The 27,565-nt window shown below is 35.4% G+C and overlaps 2 protein-coding genes across 6 annotated transcripts in view; one reads left to right on the top strand and one right to left on the bottom strand.

Moving 5' to 3' along the window:
• PPIG (peptidylprolyl isomerase G) overlaps positions 1-9,407 on the top strand; it is a 44,410-nt gene extending 35,003 nt beyond the window's left edge. For all 5 annotated transcript variants that reach the window (XM_030852409.2, XM_060302283.1, XM_030852412.2 and 2 more), the window contains exons 10-14: positions 344-557; positions 1,346-1,507; positions 2,907-2,994; positions 4,485-4,621; positions 4,809-9,407. In XM_030852409.2, the coding sequence (XP_030708269.1) occupies positions 344-557; positions 1,346-1,507; positions 2,907-2,994; positions 4,485-4,621; positions 4,809-5,916 (1,709 nt within the window). In that variant the 3' untranslated portion in view covers positions 5,917-9,407. The remainder of the gene's footprint in view (positions 1-343; positions 558-1,345; positions 1,508-2,906; positions 2,995-4,484; positions 4,622-4,808) is intronic.
• A 1,104-nt stretch (positions 9,408-10,511) lies between these two features.
• The window catches only part of CFAP210 (cilia and flagella associated protein 210), a 36,841-nt gene continuing 19,787 nt past the window's right edge, over positions 10,512-27,565 (bottom strand). Inside the window, exons 5-9 of the mRNA XM_030852420.2 lie at positions 25,650-25,806; positions 20,515-20,654; positions 17,731-17,923; positions 16,803-16,967; positions 10,512-10,956 (exon numbers count right to left, since the gene is read on the bottom strand). Coding sequence (XP_030708280.1) covers positions 10,612-10,956; positions 16,803-16,967; positions 17,731-17,923; positions 20,515-20,654; positions 25,650-25,806 — 1,000 coding nt within the window. The 3' untranslated portion in view covers positions 10,512-10,611. The remainder of the gene's footprint in view (positions 10,957-16,802; positions 16,968-17,730; positions 17,924-20,514; positions 20,655-25,649; positions 25,807-27,565) is intronic.

Genomic DNA, 27,565 nt, shown 5'->3' with positions numbered 1-27,565 from the left:
AAAACTACAAAAAGATTAGAATCTGGGATTCTTGAGTGTTATTTCTGTGCCTTTAAAAAAGTATGTTATTCATATGATTTCTAAAATTAACTTAGTTTAATGTTTTAGATTTACCTATTACTTTTCCAGAATTCTTTAGATATAAATATAACTCTGCCCCATGCGTCTGTAGATCTGGATTCTAATCTTGAGTCTTAACTCCTTTCCTGTACCCCTCAGGTCAAATAGCTGGATGAGCTAAGTGTTAAATACTGGACTTTGAGAATCTGCAAAAAAATCTAAACTTCCACTTACAAAGTTTGTCTAAAAAGTGTTCACCAAACCGTTTTGCTTTTTATTAAAGCTAGGAAAGAAGAAAAGAAAAGGCATAAATCCTCCTCCTCCTCCTCATCATCATCCAGTGACTCAGATAGTTCAAGCGATTCTCAGTCCTCTTCTGATTCTTCTGATTCTGAAAGTGCTTCTGAAGAGAAATCAAAAAAAAGAAAGAAGAAACATAGGAAAAATTCTCGTAAACACAAGAAAGAAAAGAAGAAGCGAAAGAAAAGCAAGAAAAGGTCTTAATTTACTTTTACAGTACTGACTTTGTATTCTAATTCCCTTCTGTTTATATATAAATCTATTGGGATTTTGGATCAATTATATGGAACATGAAAATAGTGAGAAATGTTTCATAGCATGAAGTATAAGACCATTTTGATATTCTACAGTCTATAGATTAAATTTGGGGACATTCATTTTAATTTTCAACCAAACCATTCAGTTCATTTTGTCTGAATTCAATGACCTTTTGGTTATATAGGTTTGTATTTTATGGGAGGAATATAAGATTAGTGAGAATTATAGGAAACCAATGACTGTTTTATTTTCTGTAGCAGTCTCTCGCTTTTTTGTTCTTTATTTTTTTTCCTCCTATGATAGCATAGGGTAGAAAGCAGATAATGTCAGCATATTTCTTTTCTTTCCTGTTTTGTCTGAAATAATCTATGGTTGTACTAAAACTCATCTTTATAAACCTGTTGCCTCTAAAGCAGTTTCTTTACCTATATTTTCAAGTATTTTAAATTTATCAGAGGGCATTGCACATGAAGTATCATATTTTGGTTCCATTTTATTGGAAAATATTTTTTGAGAATGTGATAACAGAAACATTTGGTTTTGGTTTTTGGTTGGTTTGTCAGAGGAATGAGTATTTTCCCCATGTAATTGCATTTTTGGTCAGAGATCGGGGACAGAATGATGCATATATTGTACATATTACAAAGGAAAGAAATACCAACAATTGGAAAATCGGGGTAGGTACATAATAACCAAGTGGAATTTGTTGTGTGTGTTTCTTTTAAAGCGCATCTAGTGAAAGTGAGGCTGAAAATCTTGAAGCACAACCCCAGTCTACTGTTCGTCCAGAAGAAATCCCTCCAATACCTGAAAATAGATTCCTAATGAGAAAAAGTCCTCCTAAAGCTGATGAAAAAGAAAGGAAGAACAGGGAGAGAGAGAGAGAGTGGTATGTGAATATGTTTATTTTATAAACTGGTCTACATTCTCTACCACAGAACCTTTCTTTTTTAAAAAACCATTTTTGCTTATTTTAGATAAGGTTTAATTGGTGACCTTGTCCCAAGATTGAAATTTCTTAATAGGATAATGTTAGCAAGGCTCCTTTTTGCTAACCACATAGCTGAAAAGATAAATTGACTTAATTCAGACAGATTTTTGAATAAAAGTTACATTAATTAAAAAAAAGAAACAAGCACTGCAAATGGCAAAAAGATATTGTTAAGTGGCATTCCAAACAAATTCCATTTAAAACAAGTGTTTTACTCTGTTATTTGTATACATTAAACTTTTAAGCAAGTAAGAACCTTTATTTTTCAGTTTGTCTGATGGGGGAAAATGCTGTTTTCCTTGCCTGGTTTACAATATTGTGGTATTGAAAATTGACAGCATATTCAAGTACTTTGAAAATTTTTCTACATAAGTTCACATTATTAGTATTAGAAGTTGTTGGTTCTTGATGAATCATTTTAATAATTATGTCCAAAGATAGAAAAAAAGAAGGGTATCTTTCTCTTATTTATAATTGGAAATAATGTATTTAAAAGTGGTAAAATTCTGAACATTCCCCCTATACTTTCACAATACAGTAAAAATATAAAAGTAAGTCTTGGTTACTTGAATTGGGATAATTTTGATGGATTGGATTGAGTTTATTCAGTTAATAGGAAATTGTGTGTCTAAGGAAGTAAACATTAAGGAGAAGATATTTGAACTACTTTAGAATGCATTTTTCAGATATAACATACACAGATATTGTTAGTGCTAATTAAATATTAACTCATTATTATTTGAAAATAAATAGTTTCCCTTTCTGGTATAAAGCATGATATTAAACATTTTGCTAATTCAGACCATCTTGTCTCTGTTTAATTCACATTAATTACATTTCTCTATAGTTTTATTACCAGTGAACAACTGCTTATAGGATAGTAAGATACTTTAGAATCAGATAGCTTTAAAATTGTTCTCTCAACAGCATGTAGCCTACTCTGAGTTCCTTAGCACTATCAGGTTGACTTCATCTTAGTGATGATTATATAACAGTGTTTCTCAACAGGACACAGTTGGCATTTGGGAACAGGATAGTTCTTCATCTACACACATTACAAGATTTTAGCATTCCTGACTTGTCACTTGGTACCAATAGCACCCTCTAGTCATTGACAGTTGTAAAAATGCTCCCATACTTTTCCAGATAACTACTAGGATTGATAACATTCCTGGTTGAGAACCACTGATTATATATGTAAGACTTTAAATTTATTAGTTTAGATCAGTAAAGCTATGTTCTCCAGATTTATTTTTATAAAATAATGTTTTTTAATTTTCCCTCTGCTTCCTTCTAGTAATCTACTTAACTCCCAGCCTGCTTCATACCAGAGGCGACTTTTAGTTACTAGGTCTGGCAGGAAAATTAAAGGAAGAGGACCAAGGGTAGGTGATTCTTTTCCCAGAAGTTCTAATAGTATTGCATTTATCTTAAATAATCCTAGAGTGTTTCTTAAGTATTGTTTTATACATAAGTAGTTAAAATTTAGAGTAGATACGGATGTTGAATTATATGTTCTCCTTTTATAGTAACTTCTTTGTGTTGGTTCTTCCACATTGAAAATCCATGGGATGTTAATGGATTTTACATGTACATGGTATAAAATGAGATTGAGGTCTTTCTTGTACCCCTTTGTTACTTCCTGACCACTGTGTCCCTATGCTTGTTAAAAATTAACCCTATTCTTATATTTCATACTCTTTCTCTTCACTGGATTCTCCTCATCAGAATTTAAATATCTTCTTGTTTTTTCAAAACTTTTAACCAACGTGGCTATACTTAGTATATTATTTCTTCACTTCCTACTTGTTCCTCAGCCATTTCAGTTTGTCTTCTGCCATTCTGCTGAAAACAGCACTTGCTTTATGGTCAGTTCCAAGTCACAGAATCCATTGGATCCTTTCAGTCTTTGTCTTATTTAATCTCCCTCCTTGTAACACTCTTTTCCCTTTGCTTCCATCATCTTTTCTTCTTGTCTCTGGCCAGTCTGTCTTAAATTTCCAATGCTAGTTCATGCTCTTCTACCTGATGTTTAAATATTGTAGTACCTCAGGGTTCTAACTCTTCTCACTTTGCATATGCTTCTTGGGCAATATAATCACACTCGTAACTTCACTGGGTACCTGTATGCTGATAACTGTCCGTTTTTCATCTGCCTTTCTGGCATCAAAGGTTTATTTGATGACCATTTAGGTGCCTAATGGGCACTTTAAACTCATCATATACAATGGTAAGCATAAACACTTCTTCAGGCCTGACCCTCCTTTAGATTTCTGGTCTCAGTGACAGACACTACCACCTGTGCAAGCACTTAAACCTGAAGCCCAAGAATCATTTTGTTTCTCCTCTTTTCTTTCCTACCTTATATAACTTATCCATCACCAAATCCTGTCTGTTCAACCTCAACCTCCTAAATACTCTGAAATGTATCTGCTTCTCTCAAGCTCCACTCCTACCATCTTAGTTCAGTTCACCATTGTATATTCTCTGAACTATAAAGGGCTTCCTAACTATTCTCATAGCAGTTCTCAAACTTTTTTGTCTTCGGACCTCTTTACACTCTTAAAAATGATTGAGGATTCAAAAGAGCTTTTGTTGATGTGGGATATAGCTATCGATATTTACTGTTTTAGAACTTAAACCCAAGACATATTTAAAACAAGAACATATAAACACACATTTCATTAGCAATGAAAGCAAAGATATCAAACCACATTATGCCTCATTGATTTCCTACCTGACAATTGGGAAATTTAGTTATTTTAGAAGGCATGGAAATATCAGACATTTTTGAACCTAGAAATATGTACACTTTAGCAATTTTTATAATGCTTTTATATTTTTATATATTAATTTTTCCCCTCTTTTTTTAAAGCGTTATCGAACTCCTTCTAGATCCAGATCCAGGGATCGTTTCAGACGTAGTGAGACTCCTCCACATTGGAGGCAGGAGATGCAGAGAGCTCAAAGAATGAGGGTATCAAGTGGTGAAAGATGGATCAAAGGGGATAAGTAAGATTTAACTCTTATTTCAAATGCAGTAACAAGTATTTTTTTTAACTATTTAAAATTATTTCATTTAAAGCCATTTCAGTTGTTTCTGAATGTCTTAAGGAAAATAGAATATCATTTCAGCAATAATGGACACCATTGTTTTCCTAATAAACTTTCCCCAAAACTTTTTTTCTTCCTTTTTTAGGAGTGAGTTAAATGAAATAAAAGAAAATCAAAGAAGCCCAGTTAGAGTAAAAGAGAAAAAAATAACTGATCATAGGCATGTTTCTGAGAGTCCAAACAGAAAAAGTGAAAAGGAAAAGAAAGTTAAAGATCATAAATCTAACAGCAAAGAGAGAGACATCAGAAGAAATTCAGAAAAAGATGATAAATATAAAAACAAGGTAAAGAAAAGGGCCAAATCGAAAAGTAGGAGTAAGAGCAAAGAGAAATCCAAGAGTAAGGAAAGAGATACAAAGCATAATAGACATGAAGAAAAGAGGATGAGGTCAAGGAGTAAAGAAAGGGATCATGAGAATGTTAAAGAAAAAGAAAAGTCTGATTCTAAAGGAAAAGATCAGGAAAGGAGTAGAAGTAAAGAGAAGTCTAAACAGTTAGAATCCAAAAGCAATGAGCATGATCATAATAAAAGTAAGGACAAGGACAGACGTGCACAGTCTAGGAGTAGAGAACGCGATGTAACTAAAGGCAAACACAGTTACAATAGTAGAACAAGGGAACGAAGCAGAAGTAGGGACAGGAGCAGAAGAGTGCGGTCTAGAAGCCATGACCGAGATCGCAGCAGAAGCAAGGAGTATCACAGATACAGAGAACAGGAGTACAGGAGAAGAGGAAGGTCACGGAGCCGAGACAGAAGAGCAACGCCAGGAAGATCAAGAAGTAAAGACAGGAGGAGAAGGAGGAGAGATTCACGGAGCTCAGAGAGAGAAGAAAGTCAAAGCAGAAACAAAGAAAAATACAGAAACCAAGAAAGTAAAAGTTCACACAGAAAAGAGAATTCTGAGGGTGAGAAGAGAATGTACTCTAAAAATCGTGATCATAGTAGCTCAAATAGTAACAGGGAAAAAAAGGCTGATAGAGATCAAAGTCCATTCTCAAAAATGAAACAAAGTAGTCAGGACAATGAATTAAAGTTCTCAACTTTGAAAAATAAGGAGGATGAGAAGACCAGATCCTCAGTGGAAAAAGAAAACCAAAAATCAAAGGGTCAAGAAAATGACCACACACATGATAAAAATAAAAAATTTGATCATGAATCAAGCCCTGGAACAGATGAAGACAAAAGTGGATGAATGAGGTATATAAACTTATTTCCATTCTGTCTCAAATTTTAAGTTTTAGAGACTTGCTGATGAATCCCCTTTATGTTGTTTTCTTTTCATTGTTTTGGGTTTATGTTTGTCCTTTTTTTTTTTTTTCCAATGTGGACTTTATTGAGTCGATCTTTTGATAATCTGCAACCTGGATAATTTGTACTGCAAAAGTTTTAATAAACTTGAAATGAGAAAAACACTTTGGTGTAATACTGTGTGCTGTGTTTAACTATTTCATGTATGCATTTTTGTGTTGCAACAATCAGCCAGTAGCAAACATGCTTTTCTACACCCTGATTTGTGTGATCGGCCAGTTGGAAACAAACATAACTGATTGTTGGAATACATTGTTACAAAAGCTTGTGTTTCTCATGATTAAAGTAACCTTAGAAGCCACTAGGTAGAAGAAATCTTGTGTAGATTTTTCTATAGCATTTATAACAGAGGCTTGCAGCAGCAGCTTTTAATTACACAGAAGTGGGACCCTAATAACTTGAGATATTAAGTCATTACTTTTGATTTTATAGTAATTTGTGCTTTAAAATAGATATTTATATTGCACTTCATGTTACTCTTTATATTTCTACCGGTAGCTTGTTTCATATTAATATTTTTCCTCTTTAGTTTTGTTTTACTTCACTGTCTATAAATATAGTTGAGTATTTTTTTTCAGTTGATGTACTGATTGGGCTTGGCTTGCTGTTACACAGCATCTGACAAGAACTGTACCTTGAAGATCAGGTTGTAATTCTCAATTCTGTGTTGCTGTTGGTCTGAAGAGATGAAACTTGCTTTGGGGGAATGTTTTATTATTATTATTACCATTACCCTTCTCTAAAATGAAAAAAATAGTTTTCTCACTAAAACATACCACTTGTGCAGGTCTTTATGTTAGACAGATTCTAAAAATTGTTAGTATTGACACATTAACTTAGATTTCTCTTTTTGGCCACTGACCTATATAGAGTTGAGTATTAATGTTGCATGTTTTTTTTTTTTTTTAACTTGAACTGACTTCTCTAACTCTCATAACTGTGAGCTTCAACTGGCAAGAAAATGCATCTTTTTTATCTATGTATCACAGTAGGCTGTAGCATGTTTATGACTCTGGTTTCTTCTATTCAGGGGGCTTTATACCGTAGCTGTTAATCATTATTTTAACTTGGCATGTATAGCATTGCCACATAGAGTAGAAAGTAGCAAAATTTGATAGCTTATAGTGTGAAACACTAAAGATATCCAAAGTCCGTTTAGAATTTTGTGTGTGGTATATTGCTATTTTAGTGATGTGTGGCCTTTTATTCTGTAATTTCTCTTCTAAATAAAATGTTGAACATACAGTAAACACAAAACCTGCCTCATTTGAAAAGAAATTTCAGAATTCCAATCAGTAGTTGCCTCTAGAGTGCTTTTGTACTTTACTATTTGTCAGTAGTGTCAAATACCTACTGTTACCAAGGTAGCTCCTTCGTAAACCCAGTAGCTACTCAATGTTATTTGTACTGAGCAAAGCAATGCTTATTAGCATAGTACTTCCCGTTATTGATTAAAACAGTAATGATACATTTGGCATTGTGGTAGCCATTTATATAACAAATAGGGTAATGATTGTTTGCAATATCTTGAAACAAATATCTGTAGCAGAGTCTTACCAAATTTTTTCCCTGATGGTAAAAGTAATAGATGTTTATGATAATCCAGGGTGGTTGATTCCTTAGAGACTTTGACCACAAACCTTAGAGATAATTGAGTCTTGAGTCCCCAAGCTGTATAATGTTAATATATTTTAAATTAGTTATTGTTTGTCTTAAATTCAGTAAACTGCATTTAAAAAGTCTTTGTTAAACTATTTGAGCTTCAAGAAAGGTGCTGTTTAAGAAAGGATTTCTAATAATTATATTTAAAAAAAAAAAAAACATGCTAAGTAAAAATACTTCTATGTTGTCTGATCCCGGAGCTTTATCCACTAAGAATAATAGACAAATAACCATAGGGGGAAAAAATAGTAATTTCGTTAAGTAGTATTCTGTTTTGGTCATCAAAGAAGCAATTCCATGCTAAACATTATTTATAAGCCTTTTAAAAAAAACTTTGTTAGTTGTTTTTACAATAGAACAGATATGTGAAGGAGTTGAAGTGAGAGATGACAATCAGCTAGATTTTATTTTCAGAATATAAATAACATTCAGAAAATGATCAAACAGCATTAATTGTACCTCATCTGCCTTTGCATCTGAATAGTACACCAATCAAATGATCCTTTCATTACATTTTTAATAGTTGTGCAACCTTTAGTTTTTACTTTGAACAACTTTGTTTTCCTAAAAGTCAACTATTTAATTCTTTACTGCCAAATTGATAATAGTTTGAGCTTACAGTTTACCTCAAAGTGTGTTTGATTTAATATCCTCTTAAAGATATTTAGTTTGTTTTTATTACTTGATTGGCAATATATGAGAAATTTTTTCATGATTATTTCATGTGAATTCTTTTTCTGGGTAAACCATCTGCCACAGAAATTGACACTGCAGAGTGATTAATGTTAAAGAGCTTGTAGAGAAGCTACTAGGTTGCTTTAAAACATTTTTAAATTACTCTATAGGGAGTGAGTTCATAGAGCATTGTAGTTTCTAAGTTTCTTAATCAGATCCCTCACAGAAGTTTCAAAGAATTTGTCTTATAAATCCATCTTTGCACAAGTGTAATATTGATTCATATTGGCTTTGCCTAATGGCCTTTGATTCTGTACTCAGTGGGAGATATGAAACTGAAAAGTAAAAATTTCTTAATATTGGGGACGGGAACACACTGGGCTTCTCATGTTTTCAGTAGTAGTAATTACTGACAGTTCTAATTTGTTTTCAGGTTAGTGTGTGGAACAAATTAGTATGGTTTTAGTAGTTGATTTTGCTTTACTCTGGGTGGCAGTATTTTTCATCACACTTCGAACCTTTATGGAATTTGAAAAATTCCATCAGCAAGGTTGGAGAAGGGAGTTGTTGAGGGGTTTTGTTTGTTTTTATGTACTGGGGGGAGTGGTGGGATTGATTTGTGTGTCTGCCCTGCCCCCCTTTTTCAAGCAAATTCCTATGTTTACCAAAAGCACATGCTGTATATTTTGTTCCCCCTTTGTGTGTTTATAGTATTTTGAAGGATAAATGAATTGGGTATTTGTATGTGGGTATATTAAAAGTTATGGCTGCTCTCTTTACAGAAGGGAAAAACAAATGAAGTTAATGCACTTCTTTTCCTAGCTCAGAAGTCACTGTGATGTATATTTTTTTAATGAAATTTAGGAATAAAGCTGTTGTTGCAATTGTATAATTAGTTTCAAAATGCTGCTTCTCTTATCATTAGTCTAGTAACTGTTAAACTGTTTTCTGCAAACTGCATTTTACAGAATTTAAACTCTGAAACTATCAACTTTTATAGTTAAACATTGTATAAAATAAAGTATACTATCATAAACAGTTTGTTTTTGTATTTTTTAAATCATTGTATTAGCTTATTCGGCCTTTATTTTTATTAAAAGCTAAATAATGAAGATAAATCAATTAAAATAATACTTTTATTTTACCCACAGAAATTGTATTAGGAAAAAACTGAGCAAAGAGTTTAACAATGTTGAACTTCTTTTAAGAATTTAGCCAGCAGTGACAATTTCCAGGTTTAGGAATAAGTTCTAGTGTAACTGTTTAATCATAGTGCTTCACATTGCAAGGTGTCTTTTGCCTCAGCAGACTTTTAAGGTTATACATGGAATTTGCATTTCTGTCAACTGGAATGCTACTATTTGCTTTTTAATTCCTCCAAATTTCTCAGCAGCAGGAACACTGTATTATATTCTGTGCCTGCCAGCTTTAATATAACACTTACCATTGTAAAGCCATATAAGTGTTAATTGAGTTTGTAAAACAGATTGTCTAGTTTTTGGTTTCTTGTTTATTTTTGGTTTTAGGGAAAATTAACCTAGTTAACTTGAGAGTTAGTCACTGAAAATATATATGCTTAAGTAAAAACGTTCTGACCATTCAGTGGTTTATATGTGTTAGCAGGTGAATATTATTAAACTCTCAAATTCTGGAGTGTTTTTAAATGTTTTATTAAGCCAGGAGAATATGTAAAATGTGAGTGCTTCATATGGACTGTGCAAATCTGTTATTAAAATACTTTTAGTTTCAATGTGCTTTTTCTATTTTCATTGCTTTCTAGGTTTCTTTCCTAAACATACTTCCTAACCTAGTACTGTGTCTCTTTTTTAAGTGTGGATTCATAATTTTCACACCTCCCCCACCCCACCAAGTCCTCTCAATACCCAAAATGTCCTAGTTCCAATTTACATCTTTGCCACAAATTTTAGCTATGGTTTCTTTTTATCAAATTAGCAGATCAGAGCAGTTGTGTACTAATAGGTGCAGGTTGTACAATATTATGAATATACTTAATGCCACTGAATATTCTTAAATGGCTAAAATTATACATTTGGTTGTGTATGTGTTTTATCAAAATAAAAAATGGAATCTGACTTAATCTTGAATGGGGAAGAATCAGATCAGACATAATTGTACTTAGATGAAAAGCAGCTTTATTAACAAATTATAAGTATATAATTCACTTGAATTTGTAGCTCATAATATTAGCTATGACTTAGTCTTCTTAAAAATAAACTTTTTTCTACCATGTAAAACCTAGCCTTCCCTTAGACTTTTGAAAATTATTATATTTTGATCCCTGAGAGGTATAAAAAGGGAGCTGGACTCCAGTAATATCATTTGCCTGATACCTGGGTCTTAATACACCTCTGTCCACAAGAACTGGCCCAGGACCACCTCCAGGTCCTTCCTGTACAGCTTTTACAAGAGGATAAATATACTTGTTTGTTGATTCAGACTCAGATTCAATTACTTCTCTGGCATAATCCTGAAATTCCTTCTCCTTTTCAGCCACAAGAGCTTCAGTAAGTCTGCAGTACTCTAATTCTGCTTGTTTTGCTTGCAGTGCATTAAATTTATTTTGGGCCTATTTGGGAAGGAAAGAAAAAATACACTTTGTATTAGTAAAAAAAAAAAAAATCAATTTTTTAAATATATGTAGCATTTGAAGTTGCAGATAGAGCTTTCTAAACTCATTGATATTTGACAAGTCCTGACTTAACAACTATATACTATAATTTATTTCATAAATTCTCCCATGCTTCTCACAACAGTATCATGTTCAAAGTAGTGGCTCAGTATTATGTGATGGTACATCTTTAAACAATGCAGCATGAAATTAAAAATCAAATAACCAAGTTTAAAATCCTGTTTCTACCATTTAGAAGATGTGTACTTTGACAAGTGTAGAAGACATAATAATCAATCGCTGTCCCCATCCATCCACTATTCTGAAGGAATGCACCCAAACCCACTGTCCCAAATCAGCCAGATATACCATGTGACTGAGCCACATAAGATTAAGTCAGCAATGAATATCTGAATTAAGTGGTTAAACCAGTCACATTCTCTTTCCTAAGAATTTGAAGTTGGAACAAGTGACATTTATCAATGTTGGAGCTAGGTAGAAATAAGCAATCTACCTACCAAAAGCCAGTTTACTAACATTTCATAATTTTTTTCTTTTAACTTTATAATTTACAAAACCATTGTTCTTTTAACTGCTTATATGAGGTGACTAATGGGTTTTTAAAGATTTCTATAAAGTTTTGGTTGACACCTTTTCCTTGTGTCTTCTCAGAAGCATTTTAAGAAATGCTGAGTATCAAAAATTAAGATTTTGTCTACTTATGAATATAGTATTCATGAAAATATATTTCAAACTCAGTAACCAACACTTCAGCATAAAATAGTAGCTTAAACCTGATATATCTACCAGGAATTGAAATTTGTGAGGAAATAAAACCACCATATGAATACAAAATAGCAAATTTTTGTTACTGAGTGCTATGTTTCAAAACAGGCTTTCATGCTATATGTTGAATAGGGGATAGGATACTAGGAGTTTGAAAAATAGAAAATGATATTCAATAACAGGAAAAAATCAGAGAGACTAAGAACTATCTCATCAATGGTAAAATGCTGTAATTTGGGATCTTAACAAGGAGCAGTTGGGATATACTGTATTGGTTTGGTAGCAGTTTTGTAGAAAGATGTTGAGGGAACAGGGAGAAATATTTGAAGTACAGAAAAGAAATGAGAATGGAAGGAAAGGTAACCATAATGGAATACATGACTGGTACCTTAAACTTTATATACATTAAGCATAAATACAGATTTGTAAAGAAACTTAAAATACTGGTTTAAAACCCTAAAAATTATAACACATGGGGGTAAAGTAACAAATACCTTTGGAGGATGCTAGAGAGCTAATTATTTTGAAAACTCGAAAATACAGTTAAAGAATCAAATATCCTGTCTTTTCTTTTAAAATTGTACTGCAGAGAAACTGCTGATCATGAAAATTTCTTTGAAAACTTCAGCAAATCGATGAGAAGGAAGCAGAAAATACTGACATTTTTCCACCTGATGAATTAAATCTAGGTAACAATCATCAAAGGCTGTTTGTATCACAGAAAGTGAGACAACAGTCATTACATGCCTTCTAATGGAAATACACAACACCAGTTACGAGTTTTCACCAAAAAACTGAACCTGAATCTGACCTAAACTAGATTTTCCATGAAATGTGAGGAACAATACTACCCTGCAGGGATCCAATCAGCAAAATGCAGACTATAATAATTCTAAAAGATAAGAAACCCTGTTCCTTCAACAAATAAATTGCAAGATAAACATAATGGAGACAAGGAGGGAGAACCTAAGACAAAAACAGAGGATGGGGGTGGAGGAGGAGTTATAGGTTAAAAGAAACTTGAAAGACATATCAACCAAATAGAATATATGGACCCTGTTTCATCCTCAAACAAAAACTAAAAATATTCATGAGACAATCTGGGGGAAATTTAAATGCTGAATGTTAATTGTTTTATATTTTTGAATGTTAATTGTTTTAGATGTTTTAACAGAATTGTGATTGTTAATTTCTAAAGAGTCCCTGAGCTTTAGAGATAAGATACTGAAATATACATTGATAAAATGATATGATATCTGGAATTTGCTTCAAAATAATATGGCAGATCCTACTTCTGATAATGGCCACATGAGGAGGTTGGCCAATTATTCTCCACAGAAAACAAGTTTATTATTAAAAATTATTAAAATCAACCATTTCAGAGCACTGGTAAGTGACCATGTACAAGCAACTACTTGAGAAGTGTTTTTTCATGAAAAACTGCTACTAAATCAGAAGGTAAGAACCGCAAGTTTCTGGCATTCTTTGGAGGGCATTGCTATCCCTCCAGCTCAGGAGGTGAAAACTTGCAATTTAACTGGATAATGATGTCAGATTCTATTTGGGTTGAGTGGCAAAGCAGCTAGAAATTGAAGGGGGAGATTCTGGAATGAGACAGAAGAGTTGAAATGATAAACTTTACAGACATCCCTGACTAACTGATAAAACACATTCACACAGGATACCTCAGGAGCCTGGCAAAAAAAGCCTGGGAGAAATTATGAATTTAGTGTTCTTTGGACTACCACCCTCAACCTGCCCACAGCTTGCATAGCAAGGGTAGGAGTAAAAACATTACTGGCTGAAGGTGTCTGAACATAAACTCTACCCATATTATTGGATGACTGTCAACACCAGTACAGTGAGGAACCCTAGGAGTCGAGGCTTTAAAAAATAAAAGTGAGCAAAGACATCAGAGGCTACCTTCTGTGGTGAAAACAGATTTCATAGCTTGCGTCCAGGGAAAGCAGTTGCCTACTAAAAAAAGCAACAACTCTCAGAACAAAACAATCTACAACATATTCTATAAAATGTCAAGTTTTCAACCAAAAATTACTAGACCTGCAAAGAAATAGAAACGTGTTACATTATTCCCAGGAAACAGAAACTAACTGAATGAAACTGCGTATTGACTTTAGCAATTAGATTTCAAAGCAGTTATGAATATATCCAGTGAATTAAAGGAAATATGCTCAGAATGAGTGAACTGGCAATCTAATCAGATAAATAGAAACAATATAAAAAATATAAAAAAGAACCAAATGAAAACTGTAGGGTTGAAAGTTCAATAATTGATAAATTCATTAGATGAGCTCAACATCAGAACCAGTGAATCTGAAGGTAGATCAATAGAAACTGTCCCATCTGAGGAACAAAGAAAAATATTGACTAAAAATGATCAGAATTGTCAGAGGTTTCTGGTATAATATCAGATGTCTCTGTGTATGTGCAAATTGGGTCCCTGAAGAAAAAAGGATAAAGAAGCAGGAAAAATATTTGAAGAAATAACAGAAAACTCCCCACATTTGGTGACATTAACTAGCACATCCAAGAGGCACCACAAATCCCAAATAGAAAAAACTCAAGGAAAATGCATCATAGTCAATCTGCAGGAAGCCAAAAATGAAGAAAAAATTTCATTTTCAAGAGAAAAATGACACATCACATATAGGGGACAAACTATGATTGAGAGCAGATTTCTAGTCATAAACAGTGAAGGCCAGAAGACACTGGAACAAACATTCAAAAGGCTGAAAAAAATGATATCCAATAATTTCATATCCAATGAAAAGGCAAGATAAAGACATCTCCAGAAAAACATTAACTGAAAGAATTTATTGCTAGCCCACCTGTGCTATAAAATGTGCTAAAGGAAGTCTTCAGACTGAATAAGCATACGAAAAGAGGCTCAACATCACTAATCATGAGGGAAATGCAATGAAAACCACAATAAGATACCATTTTAAATCCATTATGATAAGCAACAACAAACACAGAAAATGTTGAGAATTTGGAGAAACTGGAACCCTTGAACATTGCTGGTCAGAGTGTTAATGGTACAGTTGCTGTAGAAAACAGTATGGTGGTTCTGAAAAAACTTAAACATATAATTACCATATGATCCAGCAATTCCACTTGTGGGTATATAAGCAAAAGAATTGAAAACAGGGACTCAAACAGATATCTTATACCAATGTGCAGAAGCATTATTTGCAATAGCCAAAAAATGGGAAAAACCCAAATATATATTGATGGATGTATGGATAAACAAATTGTGGTATATATGTACAATGGAATATTATTCAGCATTAATAAGGAATGAAACTCTGACACATGCAGCAACATGAATGAACCTTGAAGACATAAGCTCAGTGAAATAAGACAGGCAAAAAAGGACAAATATTGTATGATCCCACTAATATGTGGTACCTGGAATAAGCAAATTCACAGAGACAAAAAGTAGAACACTGGTTACCAGGAACTGGGAGGAAGGGGAACAGAGAGTTACTGTTTAATGGGTACAGAGTTTCAGAGTAGGATGATGAAAAAGTTATGAAGTTGGACAGTATTCATAGTTGCACCTCAGTGTAAATGTGCTTAATGCCCTTGGACTGTATGATTAAAAATAGAATCAGTGGTCCCCAACCTTTTTGGCACCAGGGACCGGTTTCGTGGAAGACAATTTTTCCACGGATGGGAGGGGGAGGTATGGTTCAGGCAGTAATGTGAGCCATGATTCAGGTGGTAATGCAAGCAATGGGGAGCGATGGGGAGTGGCAAATGAAGCCTTGCTCGCTCGCGCACTGCTCACCTCCTGCTATGCAGCCTGGTTCCTAACATGCCGCGGACCGCTACCAGTCTGGGGCCCAGGGGTTGGGGACCCCTGGTTTGAATGGTAAATTTTATGTTATGTATATTTCACCACATTAAAAAAATAAGTTAAAACTCAACAATTAGAAAGAAACCCAGGGCTTCCCTGGTGGTGCAGTGGTTAAGAATCTGCCTGCCAATGCACGTCACACAGGTTTGAGCCTGGTCCGGGAAGATCCCACATGCCACGGAGCAACTAAGCCCATGCACCACAACTACTGAGCCTGCGCTCTGCAGCCCACAAGCCACAACTACTGAGCCTGTGTGCCACAACTACTGAAGCCCACGCACCTAGAGCCCGTGCTCTGCAACAAGAGAAGCCACCGCAATGAGAAGCCCATGCACTGCAACGAAGAGTAGCACCCGCTTGCCACAGCTAGAGAAAGCCCATGTGCAGCAATGAAGACCCAATGCAGCCAAAAATAAAAAATAAAAAGAGAAAAGAAAGCAACCCAACTAAAAAATTGGCAAAAGATTTAAATAAACACTTCACAAGGCACACAAATGACTAAAAAGTACATGAAAAGATGTTCAATATCTTTAGTCATTAGGGAAATGCAAAATAACACCATGAGATAACACTATACTAGAATAGTTAAAAATTAAAGGATGGCAATAACAAGTGTTAGCAAGGATGTGGGGCAACTTGTCCTTGCACTCATTGCTGGTAGGAATGGAAAATGGTACAGCTATTCTGGAAAACAGTTTTTAGACACAAATGATTGGTTGCCAGGTCTTCCATACATGTTGTAAAATCTCTGGGACCCCCACTCACCTCAAATATGAAACCTATGTGATCCCAATCAACATATTCTCTGGGTAGTGGTTTTAAAGAGGGGGAAAAAGTAAAGGAAGCATCATGGCCTGCCATTTGCATTTGTATTTTCTTAAATATTTATCAAAACACAATAGAAACTAAAGAAGGATAAATAGTTGTGCAAAAGACATAAACCTAGTGTGAGAACTTCAATACCCATAAAAACAAAAACTAACTCTTCACATTTTTAATACATTTTATTGTGTCATAACCATAATGACCATCTGATCTTACTTGATAAAGGAAACTGCTTTAGGAAACAGAAAACTATCAAGAACTCTATATTACATATTTATTGCTAAAAGAAGTATAAACATTTAGGAATAATTACCATTTGCTGAATATGGGCATCTTGAACTTCTCGACGTTCTTTATCAGCTTTCCGTTTTTTCTCCTTTTCATGCTCCCAGAAAATCTGGTCTGCTTTCAGGACAGCTAGCAATTGTTCTTTAGCCTCTATTTTTCTTTGTCTTTCTTCTTCCTCTTTATTTTTTATCTAGATGATAAAAGGCAAAGGAAAAAATTAAAACCATTTTTAGCAACCAACAGCCTTCAATAAGGCACAAAGTTAGAAAGCTCTAAGCAGAAAGTCAGCCAGGAGCAATGCAAGGGCAGAAAATTGGACACACATGGACTGATTCCCACGTGGCCAGTTTACTTTGATTTTGTTCTATTTCCTTAATATCAAGAAACAATAAAAACGTAAGTAGAATGATACTGGTTTTAAAAAAATACAGGAACAGAAAAGACCATCTCAGGAACAGAAAAGACCATCTCAGGGTAGGGAAATATTTGTAAGGTAAAAAATTAATTGCTACAATGTTTATAAAGTATCCAATTTATATCTTATGACAGTCAGTCACGTAGGAGATACATTCTGAAGGATTAAGATATACAGAAACACAATGGGGTAATTTTTACTTGATTTATCTTAAAAACATTCAAACGAAAGGTATATTAAATGAATAACTTTTTGCACTTCAGATGCAAACAAATCTCTTCTGAAACAGAAGAGATTATTATTACTTTGCATCTATAAAGATCTTATTTGTAATTGTCTACCATGTCATTTTCTGTTAGAAATTAAACATGGTCTGATTTCAAGACTACAGGAAGATAATTTATACATTGTTTTTCAAATCTGCTAGTTTTTGTCAGGGAGGCAGAGGGAGTATATTAGGAGGGAGTAAGGAGAAACTACAGTGTAAAGAGCTCAAATTTGTTTTTTGATTTTTATTTGTCATCATTGAATTGCTTACCACAAGAGCTCTATGTTCTGCAATTGCTTTTAATTCTGCTTTGTTTTTTTCATACTTTTCTCTTTCTCTTTTTTTCCATTCAGCCTCAGCTTCTGCAATATCTCTAGCAATAATCAAATCTTGATTGTCAAATTTCTCTTTCATTAGTTTACTCAGGAAGTTATTTATTCTTTCTCTCCGTTCCTCCATTAGCCTATAACAAAATAACCATCACTTGTCAAGTCTTCATGAATGGATTTTTTATGGAGCCAATATACTTTATTTAGAGAGTCAGATATTTTATAGTCTTTTACAAGACTGAAAGGGAGCCCCATCGCTCCTTTCATATATTAAGTGGAAATTATTTTTAATACTTTATTTTATACTTTATTTTTAGAATAAAGTCTATTCTAAAAATCCAAAGGGAATAATGCATATAGTATGATCTTGTGTATGTGTGTGTATAGGAAATAAAGTGTAAAATTCTCCACATGAAAAATATTTTTAAATACTTTATTAGACTATCCTACTTGCTCTAATATTGAACACATAGATTATAAAAATAAGTCAAAGGACTTTCTTTAAATTTAACCTCAAAAACAGAAAAAGCTATCAAAATCCTGAATAAATTCATCCTTACTATGCCCTGTCTGCAGTTTATTCATAGTACTTTATTGACTTCATCTGTTTATATGAAGATAAATAACTCTCCTTTTACACTGTGAGATTTCCAAGGTCAGAGACAGGGTAAGTCCTCTCTCTAGTTCAGGGCCAAGCATGGTGCCTGGCACATCATCAACAATAACTACAGGGGCTTCCCTGGTGGCGTAGTGGTTGAGAATCTGCCTGCCAATGCAGGAGACACGGGTTCGAGCCCTGGTCTGGGAAGATCCCACATGCCGCGGAGCAACTACGCCCGTGAGCCACAACTACTGAGCCTGCGCGTCTGGAGCTTGTGCTCCGCAACAAGAGAGGCCATGACAGTGAGAGGCCCGTGCACCGCGATGAAGAGTGGCCCCTGCTCTCCACAACTAGAGAAAGCCCACGCACAGAAACGAAGACCCAACACAGACAAAAATAAATAAATAAATAAAAATAGAATTAAAAAACAAAACGAAACAATAACTACATATTTGTTAAAGGAATGGGGGCATTTTCATTAAGGAAATTGGGCAAAATATACTTTTAAATTTAGTTGTGACGTATTCACTGATTATTGAGTGAATTTGCAAAGCAACATGGGAGAAACAATGAGAAAGGACACAGCACATGCCCCAGGGGAATGACAATCTAAAGTGGAGAAAAGACAATTATGTAAATAGCTATGCAGGCAAAAGTGATAAATGCCATGAGAAAGCTAGAAAATGATGTGGGCAAATGAGAAAAAAGGAAGGCTTCATGGAAAAGGTGACATTTCATCTAGGCTTTCAAAAACAATATTTTAAACACTTCGATTACCTACTATGTGCCAGGGACTATTCCAGGTACTGGGACATAACAGTAAACAAAAACATTAAAAATCTCTACTTTCATGGAGCTTTCACAATAGTTGGGGTAGAGAGACAGCAAACAAAATAAATAATTAAAATAGTGCTGTATCATTCAACAAAGAAAAAGAAAGCAGTTAAAGTGATAAGCAATGTGGGGTGTGGGTTTGTAATTTTACTATATTAGTTTTGTTTGTTTGTTTGTTTTGCAGTACGCGGGCCTCTCACTGTTGTGGCTTCTCCCATTGCGGAGCACAGTCTCCAGACACGCAGGCTCAGCAGCCATGGCTCACAGGCCCAGCCGCTCCACGGCATGTGGGATCTTCCCGGACCGGGACACGAACCCGGGTCCCCTGCATCGGCAGGCAGACTCTCAACCACGGCGCCACCAGGGAAGCCCTGGGCTTGTAATTTTAAATAACATAGGGATGGCCTGAATGAGAAGGCAATATTTGAGTAATGATCTGAAAGAGTTAAAGGAGGTGAGCATTCCCCAAAGAGGGTACAGGAGAAGTCCAGTGTGAGTGACAAAGAGGGAAAGAAAGAGAGAACAGTAAGAGATGAGGTTTGAGAGAGGAGGCTGGGGTCGGCTGGGAATTAGGATGGATGTAGAGCCTTATGGGCCATAGTCAACACTCTAAGTGTGATGTAAAGCCATCAGAGGGTTTTGCACAAGTGAAAAGCATGGTCTAGACAGAAACAGGATGTACTGTAAGTCTCTTACCTCACCTCACCCCAAACTGCTCACTAAGGTAAGCAATGACCTCTAAATCTGATGGGTGCTTCATTTTTAAAATCTCATTTAATCCCTCTAGTGATCTAACACTGATGACTGCTCTCTTCTTACTGAGTCTCCATCCCCCCTCCCTTGCTGTTTCTCTGCTTTTCCTCCATTCTCTGGGAACTATTCCTTGGTCTTCATATTACCTTCATTCTCCATTTGACATTTAACTATGGATTTCCCTAGGGACTATGTCACCTTCACTTCTTACCTACTCCCCCAGGTGAGCTCACCTGTATCCACAGTTCCAGTTCCCACTTGTACATCAATGGCTCACGAAGCCATCTCCAGTTCATACCCCTCTCCTAAAGTAGAGATTTTCAGTATTTCCAACCACCTACCACACAGATGTCATCAATATTCCAAGGGAACCCCAACTCACGTGCTCCAAGCTGAAATCACCATGTCACTAAACGCCCTGACATAAATAATGAGACCTTTTTCCTAAAGACTACTCCCATATCACAACTTCTGATTTAAAATAAAATAATTTCAGACAGTACTTTATTAATCACAAAAATTATTTTAGAAGCTGACCTGTGTGTTTCAGCTTCTTTTGCTTTCCCCATTTGTGTAAGACGCTTTTTCGCTTTGATAAATTTTCTAATCTTTTCATCTTCCTCCTCTTGCTGCTGCTGTTCTACAGCTTTGATGGTATTTTTATCATTCAGATGTTCCTTGGAGGAAAAAACTGTGTATTATTCTATCACAAAGAAAAGTATCTTTCAACATATAGATATCTAATACGATATTAAATGTCAAATGGTCACAGCTTCTAATACAATTATTTCTCTCTTGGAGAAATATCCCAAGGAGATAATCAGAGCTGGACATTACGTTTTATGTACCTACCACGCACTTCACCTCAAAGTTATTTATAACAGTGAAAATTGGAAACAACCTCTAAGTAGTCAATAATGGAGAAATGGTTAAATAAATTACACTCTCAAAGACATGGGAAGATACAAATAACATAATCAGTAAGTAGGAGAAAAAAGCAGAATATAAAACATTACCATGGAGTATTTCAGTTTTGCAAATATATATAAATACAAGTTTATAATGAATGTATAACTGGAAGAAATGTATCAAATGTTAACAGTAGTTATCTCTAGGGTATAAGATTATAGGTGACTTTCACATCTTAATTTTCTGTATTTCTTTTCAAATATCTCATTTCTTTACAAATATGAATTTAAAATAATTCTATAATCAGATAAAATACAGTAAATATGTATACATTCATTTAATGTTTGAATAGTTAATATAGTCATATGCTACACAAATTTACAATATTTTAAAAACACACAGTGTAAAGCGTCCTTCCTACCACATCCACCATCTGCCTATTCCTAATTCCACCCACCAGACTCAATTACTGTGAAACTACTTTCTTGTCCAGACTTTCTTTTTGTGCATATACAAAAAATTATACAGATGTATATTCTAATTAAAAAATGTTTAATAGGTCAGTTTTTTAACAAAGAATAAAAATCTGTTCATATCAGCATATTTTTTAAATTAGAGCATCATTTCAGAAGTCCAATATAAATCAGAGGGGTTCTACAACTCTACAACCTGACCTGCATTAGCCATCATAAAAATAGGTGTCTTTGAACACAACAGCCTGGATACATAGATGTATCAGTGCTTTCTGTTACTATAAGTAGAAATCAATTCAAGGTAAAAGTTGTTAGGTATAATATTTAATATTCCACTATATTTATAACTCAGGGTCTACTACGTACCTACTACTCTTAAGTACTTTTTATTTTATGGGATATTACTTTTCAAAGCTGTAATCTGGTTACGAGATATATTAGTTGACATGAAAAGGTAATGAAAATATCAAACTCTTAAAAGTGATTGTTTTGAATTATTTCTTAAAAACTTTATTTTACTGTTTTTTTCTAAGTTTATTGTAAATGTTCATACAGATTTTTTATAATAAGAAAAGCCCATGGGCTTCCCTGGTGGCGCAGTGGTTGAGAGTCTGCCTGCTGATGCAGGGGACACGGGTTCGTGCCCCGGTCCGGAAAGATCCCACATGCCGCAGAGCGGCTGGGCCCGTGAGCCATGGCCGCTGAGCCTGCGCGTCCGGAGCCTGTGCTCCGCAACGGGAGAGGCCACAACAGTGAGAGGTCCGCATACCGCAAAAAAAAAAAAAAAAAAAGAAAAGCCCAGAGTTAACACAAAGTTAATCCTGATTTTTAAAAATTGAAAGCCTCAGTTCAAGGTCACCTGGCTAGTAAGTAGCAGTGTTAGCATACAAAACAAGGTCTGTCCTATTCCAAAGTGACTTGGAAAGATAAAAATATTATATCCATGAACAACGAATAAGATTTTATGCAAAAGGAATAATAATATTACAAGTAAAACTCTTAGAAATTAAAATTTTGATAGTTAAAATTAAAAATTCAATAGAAGATTTAGAAGACAAAGTTGAGAATAACTCTCGAAGTCAAACAAAAACCAAAAATGGCAGGAACAATTAATTGCCTACCCAAGAGTCTTTCTTCTCTTCTGCATTAGTAGCAGGACCCAGATTTTGTTCAGAGTGGCAATATGCTCATCTAGAAGACTATATTTCCAAGCTTTCTTTTCAGCTAGGTGTCACTAAATTACAACCAATGAGATTTAATGGAAATTGTTAAGTGGGAGTTCTGAAAAAGTTCCTTAAAAGGAAGACAGATAGTTAGGAAATCCTTTTTTGTCCTTCATCCTTTCTCCTTCTTGCTGCCTGGAATGTGGCCAGGAGCTCCAGCAGCTATTCAAGGCCATGAGGCAATCCTGAGGACAGAAGCCACCTATGTTCCAAGAATAGCAAAGCAAAAAAAGAGAAGCTGTCTCATTCCCCCTTGATTCTGGAGGTACCATATCAGCCTTGGCATGACCACCTCTGCACTTCAGATAAAGGTACTGTTGCAATTTATTTTGTAATTTTTTACATTCTTTATTTTGGGTTTTCTGTTATAAACTTTTGAGTCTTACCCTAACTAATAATATGAGAAAATATTTTTTTAATTAGAGCATCACTTCAGAAAGTCCAATATAAATCAGAGGGGTTCTAGAATGGTAGAAACAAAATAGAAAGGGACAAAATTATACAAGAAATAAAATAAGAAAACCTGATGCATTTATGGGTTGAGGCATCAACTGAGTGCTCAGCAAAATGAAAAAGACCTAAACGAGGTACGTCCCTGTTAAATCTTACAGTTGCAGAGATAAAGACCCTCAGAGCTTTCAGAGAAAGAGAGACAAGGGAAGTAAAAACAAAACACACCAGATCACATACATAGAATGAATACCATAAATGGCACAATACTTTTCCATAGCAATACTGAAAGCTAGAATATTATGAAAACATAAATACAAAACTCTGAATTCTGAACCCAGAATTCTACACCCAAACTATAAAGAAAGCATTACTTTATTTTTTTTTTATAAATGTATTTAGTTAGTTATTTTTGGCTGCATTGGGTGTTTGTTGCTGCACACAGGCTTTCCTCTAGTTGCAGCGAGCAGGGGCTACTCTTTGTTGTGGTGCATGGGCTTCTCATTGCGGTGGCTTCTCTTGTTGCAGAGCACAGGCTCTAGGTGTGTGGGCTTCAGTATTTGTGGCACAAAGGCTCAGTAGTTGTGGCTCTTGGGTTCAGTAGTTGTGGCTTGCGGGCTCAGTAGTTGTGGCTCATGGGCTCTAGAGCGCAGGCTCAGTAGTTGCAGGACACAGGCTTAGTTGCTCCACGGCATGTGGGATCTTCCCAGACCAGGGCTCAAACCCGTGTCCCCTGCATTGGCAGGCGGATTCTTAACCACTGTGCCACCAGGGAAGCCCAAAGCAACTGTTACTTTAGATGATAACCTTTCCAGATAAGAATTCAAAATTTTTACCTCCTCTATACCCTTTCTTCAGAAGCTACTCAAAGATGTATTTCAGAGGACTTCCCTGGTCATGCAGGGGATAAGACTCCATGCTCTCAATGCAGGGGGCCCAGGTTTGATCCCTGGTCAGGAAACTAGATCCCACATGCATGCCACAACTAACAGTTTGCCTGCCACAACTAAGGAGCCCACCTGCCAAAACAAAGGAGCCCACGTGCTGCAGCTAAGGAGCCCTGGAGCCGCAACTGAGGAGCCCACCTGCCTCAACTAAGACCTGGTGCAACCAAATAAATAAATATTTAAAAAAAAAGATGTATTTCAGAAAGATGAAGGAATAAATCAAGAAAGAGGAAGGCATAAGATTCAGGAAATAGGAGCTGAGACCCAGGAAAGTGGCACAGGGAAGCTCCAGAATGACAGCTGAGCAGCAGGCCTAGAGAGCAAACAGTCTAGAAGGAAGAGAAGGACGGAGGACTCTGTATGGGGGAGCTCCAAGAAAACCATAAATAATTTAACATTACTTAGGTGAACATTTGAAAACTAATATCATTAACCATTTGGCAGAACGTACTGAACATATGGAAAAAATTGAGGTATAGAGCTTTAAAGCAAATGCAAACAATGAGAATTATTTTAACCACAGAAAAACATTTATGGAAGCAAACAATTATAATCATAGTATATTTCTTAGCTCTTCAGAGAACAATATTTATAAAATCATAATAATGATTAAACTAAAATTATGCCATGATGATTTGGGGGGAAGAGGTGGATGGGAAGGGGACAGTATTGGGAAAGAGCTAAATCCTCAACTACCAGGGCAGAGAGACAGAAAATGTTTAAAATTGATAAATCAAGATACATATCTTTAAAACTGAATATATTTTTTTAAATATATAGATTATTTATTTATTTTTAAATTTATTTCCTTATTTATTTATTTATTTTTGGCTGTGCTGGGTCTTCGTTGCTGTGCGCAGGCCTTCTCTAGTTGCAGTGAGCGGGGGCTATTCTTCATTGTGGTGCGTGGGCTTCTCATTGCAGTGGCTTCTCTTGTTTGGGAGCATGGGCCCTAGGTGCACGGCTTCAGTAGTTGTGGCACACGGACTCAGTAGGTGTGGCTCGTGGACTCTAGAGCACAGGCTCAGCAGTTGTGGCACACGGGCTTAGTTGCTCCGCGGCATGTGGGATCTTCCCAGACCAGGGCTCGAACCCATGTCCCCTGCATTGGCAGGCGGATTCTTAACCACTGTGCCACCAGGGAAGTCCCTAAAATACATAGATTATTTAGAATATAATTTTCCAAGAAGCAGAAGGAGTGAAGCAATGACTGCTACTCTTCTTTTAAGCATTTTGGTGATGTTTGATGTTTTAAATCTGTGTATATGTTACTTAAGAATAAAAAATAACTTTAAAGAAATGAATATAAAAAATTACAAAATAAATTGCAACTACCATAAAATAATTATTACCATTTATTCAGCATATATTAATAGTGCAGGAGATACCAAACACGTATCACCCCATTCATTGCTCATTACAACTCTCATATTTAGGATAACAAAATTCATTTTTAAAAAGTCTCATTCTCTTAATTCTTGTTCATGAATGAGAGCACATCCAAATGAAATAACAGCAAATATAGCTCCCCCCAAAGTACACTTAAAAACCCAACTTAATAGCAAACTTCTTTTCTATACCACTATTATTTATAAAAAACATATTAAAATTTGGCATTGGACTCTGTACATTTTTTGAAGAGATACATTTTTGAAGTATTTTCAACTTACAAAAAATAGTCTCCTGTTTTCATTGATCTCTTCTTTTTTCTTTCCTCTTTCTTTTTTCATTTCTATTTCATATAATGAATTCTGTCGCTTTATTTCCTCAGCATCCTTTTCTTCCTCTTTTCTCCTTCTCTCTTCTTCCTCTTCATGTTCCTTTATTCTGAAGAAAAAAACATAATTATAACTGAGAGCGATGCAGAAAAATAGAATATATTTTAAAGAAATGAATTAGAGTCTTACCTGGGATGATTTGAAACTATAAAGGAGAACTTGTGGATTTCTTTTGGGACAAGAACAGATAGGTAAAGAGCAGTGATTAAAACCAAATCCAGGGACTTCCCTGGTGGTCCAATGGGTAAGATTCTGTGCTCCCAGTGCAGGAGGCCTGGGTTCTGGGAACTAGAGCCCACATGCGTGCCGCAGCTAAGAGGTCCGCATGCCACAACTAAAGATCCCGCATGCCACAACTAAGACCTGGCACAGCCAAAATAAATAAATAAATAAATAAATAAATAAATAATTTTTTTTAAAAGAAAGGACATAGGAACCAATTGCAATGTATGAACCTTAGTTGGAATCTGATTCAAACAAATAAATTGTAGAAAAAATTTTTAAAAAATACAAAAACAAATCCAATCTTGGTTAACCCAGGATGGCCAATATCTTCCTTTCTTCAAAATTTGTTTCATTCCTCACCAAAATTAAGTCCTACAGTAGATTCAAATGTTCCTTTCCTTTAGAAAGAACCAGTTAACTGAATGACAGACACTATGCTGAAATGGTGACATTATTTTACAGAAAAGTCCCTAATCCCTACTGCTTTTCAATTTCAGCACTAGAAGATGCTATCTAAGCTATGGATCTGGCCTCTCAGGAGTTGGAGTTTGATGGAAGAAGGGCAACAACTTCCTTACCCAGCTGGCCACTTTGGTTGTTATCCTTTCTCTAGCCAACATTGACTAACTACTGATGCCTTCTGAGTGGTTAGCCATTAAATGCTGGTTGTCTCACAGGGCTTATGCGTGAGTTCTTCAGAGATCCCTGAGCAGTGTCCTCACTGCAGAGCTCTGATCTGCATTTAGCTCCAGCTCTACCTCTACAACCCACACCCCCCCCACCCCACCACCATCACAACCAGGAGCATCCACCATCAGTAGCTTATTGCAGACTCTCCGCGACCACATCTGGCAGTCAATCCTCAGCATACTGGCAAAACAGCTCAAGCCCCCGCCCCCCCCCCCCCGCCGGTATCTTTGTCTATGTGCCCACGCATCCCGGTCAGCCAATCAACACGTGTGCAGGCTGCTCCACTGGTGCTCTCTATCAGTTGTCTCCAGTTCTTTTTCTTCCTGGGTACAGAGTGGGTAAACAACCCACTTAAATAGACAAAAAGACTGAGGAGTAAGCCTTTCTTTCATATGCACCCAATCATAACATTTTTTTCTTGGTTTCAGGGAGGGGGAAAATTCCCTTCCCTGTGCCACAGAGGACTTCACAGTTAAGTGAGCCAGTAAGTTCACTTTGGTATTATTAAGCCAATTCAGAACAGGTGAGTAAGCAGCCACTTAGAGTCACAGTCACTCTCTTTAGGAGGAGCTAAGAAAAAAGTCACTGTTGGCCACAGCTAAATCAACTTTATGATTTCCCTAAAAATACTAGGTTTTCAAATTTTTATTTATTTGTTTAGTTTGTTAGAACTATTTAATAGTATACCAATCTCTTAGAAGCAAATTCATGTCAATCATCAAGATTTAAAGGACATTATAAAAAGAGATGTATCTAATTTTGAGAAAGTTTTTGAAGTTTTAAAATTGCTACTTTAAGGGAAAACAAGATATAAAACATTTGCAATTTTAACATTCCTTAGCAAATCTGGAAATCACTAACATTATACCTATACACGTATTGGACAATTCATT

Source organism: Globicephala melas, chromosome 7 (genome assembly GCF_963455315.2).
Source record: "Globicephala melas chromosome 7, mGloMel1.2, whole genome shotgun sequence".
Taxonomy (NCBI): domain Eukaryota; kingdom Metazoa; phylum Chordata; class Mammalia; order Artiodactyla; family Delphinidae; genus Globicephala; species Globicephala melas.
The sequence above is the reverse complement of the archived record's forward strand: the minus strand, read 5'-3'. Positions and strand labels throughout refer to the sequence as shown.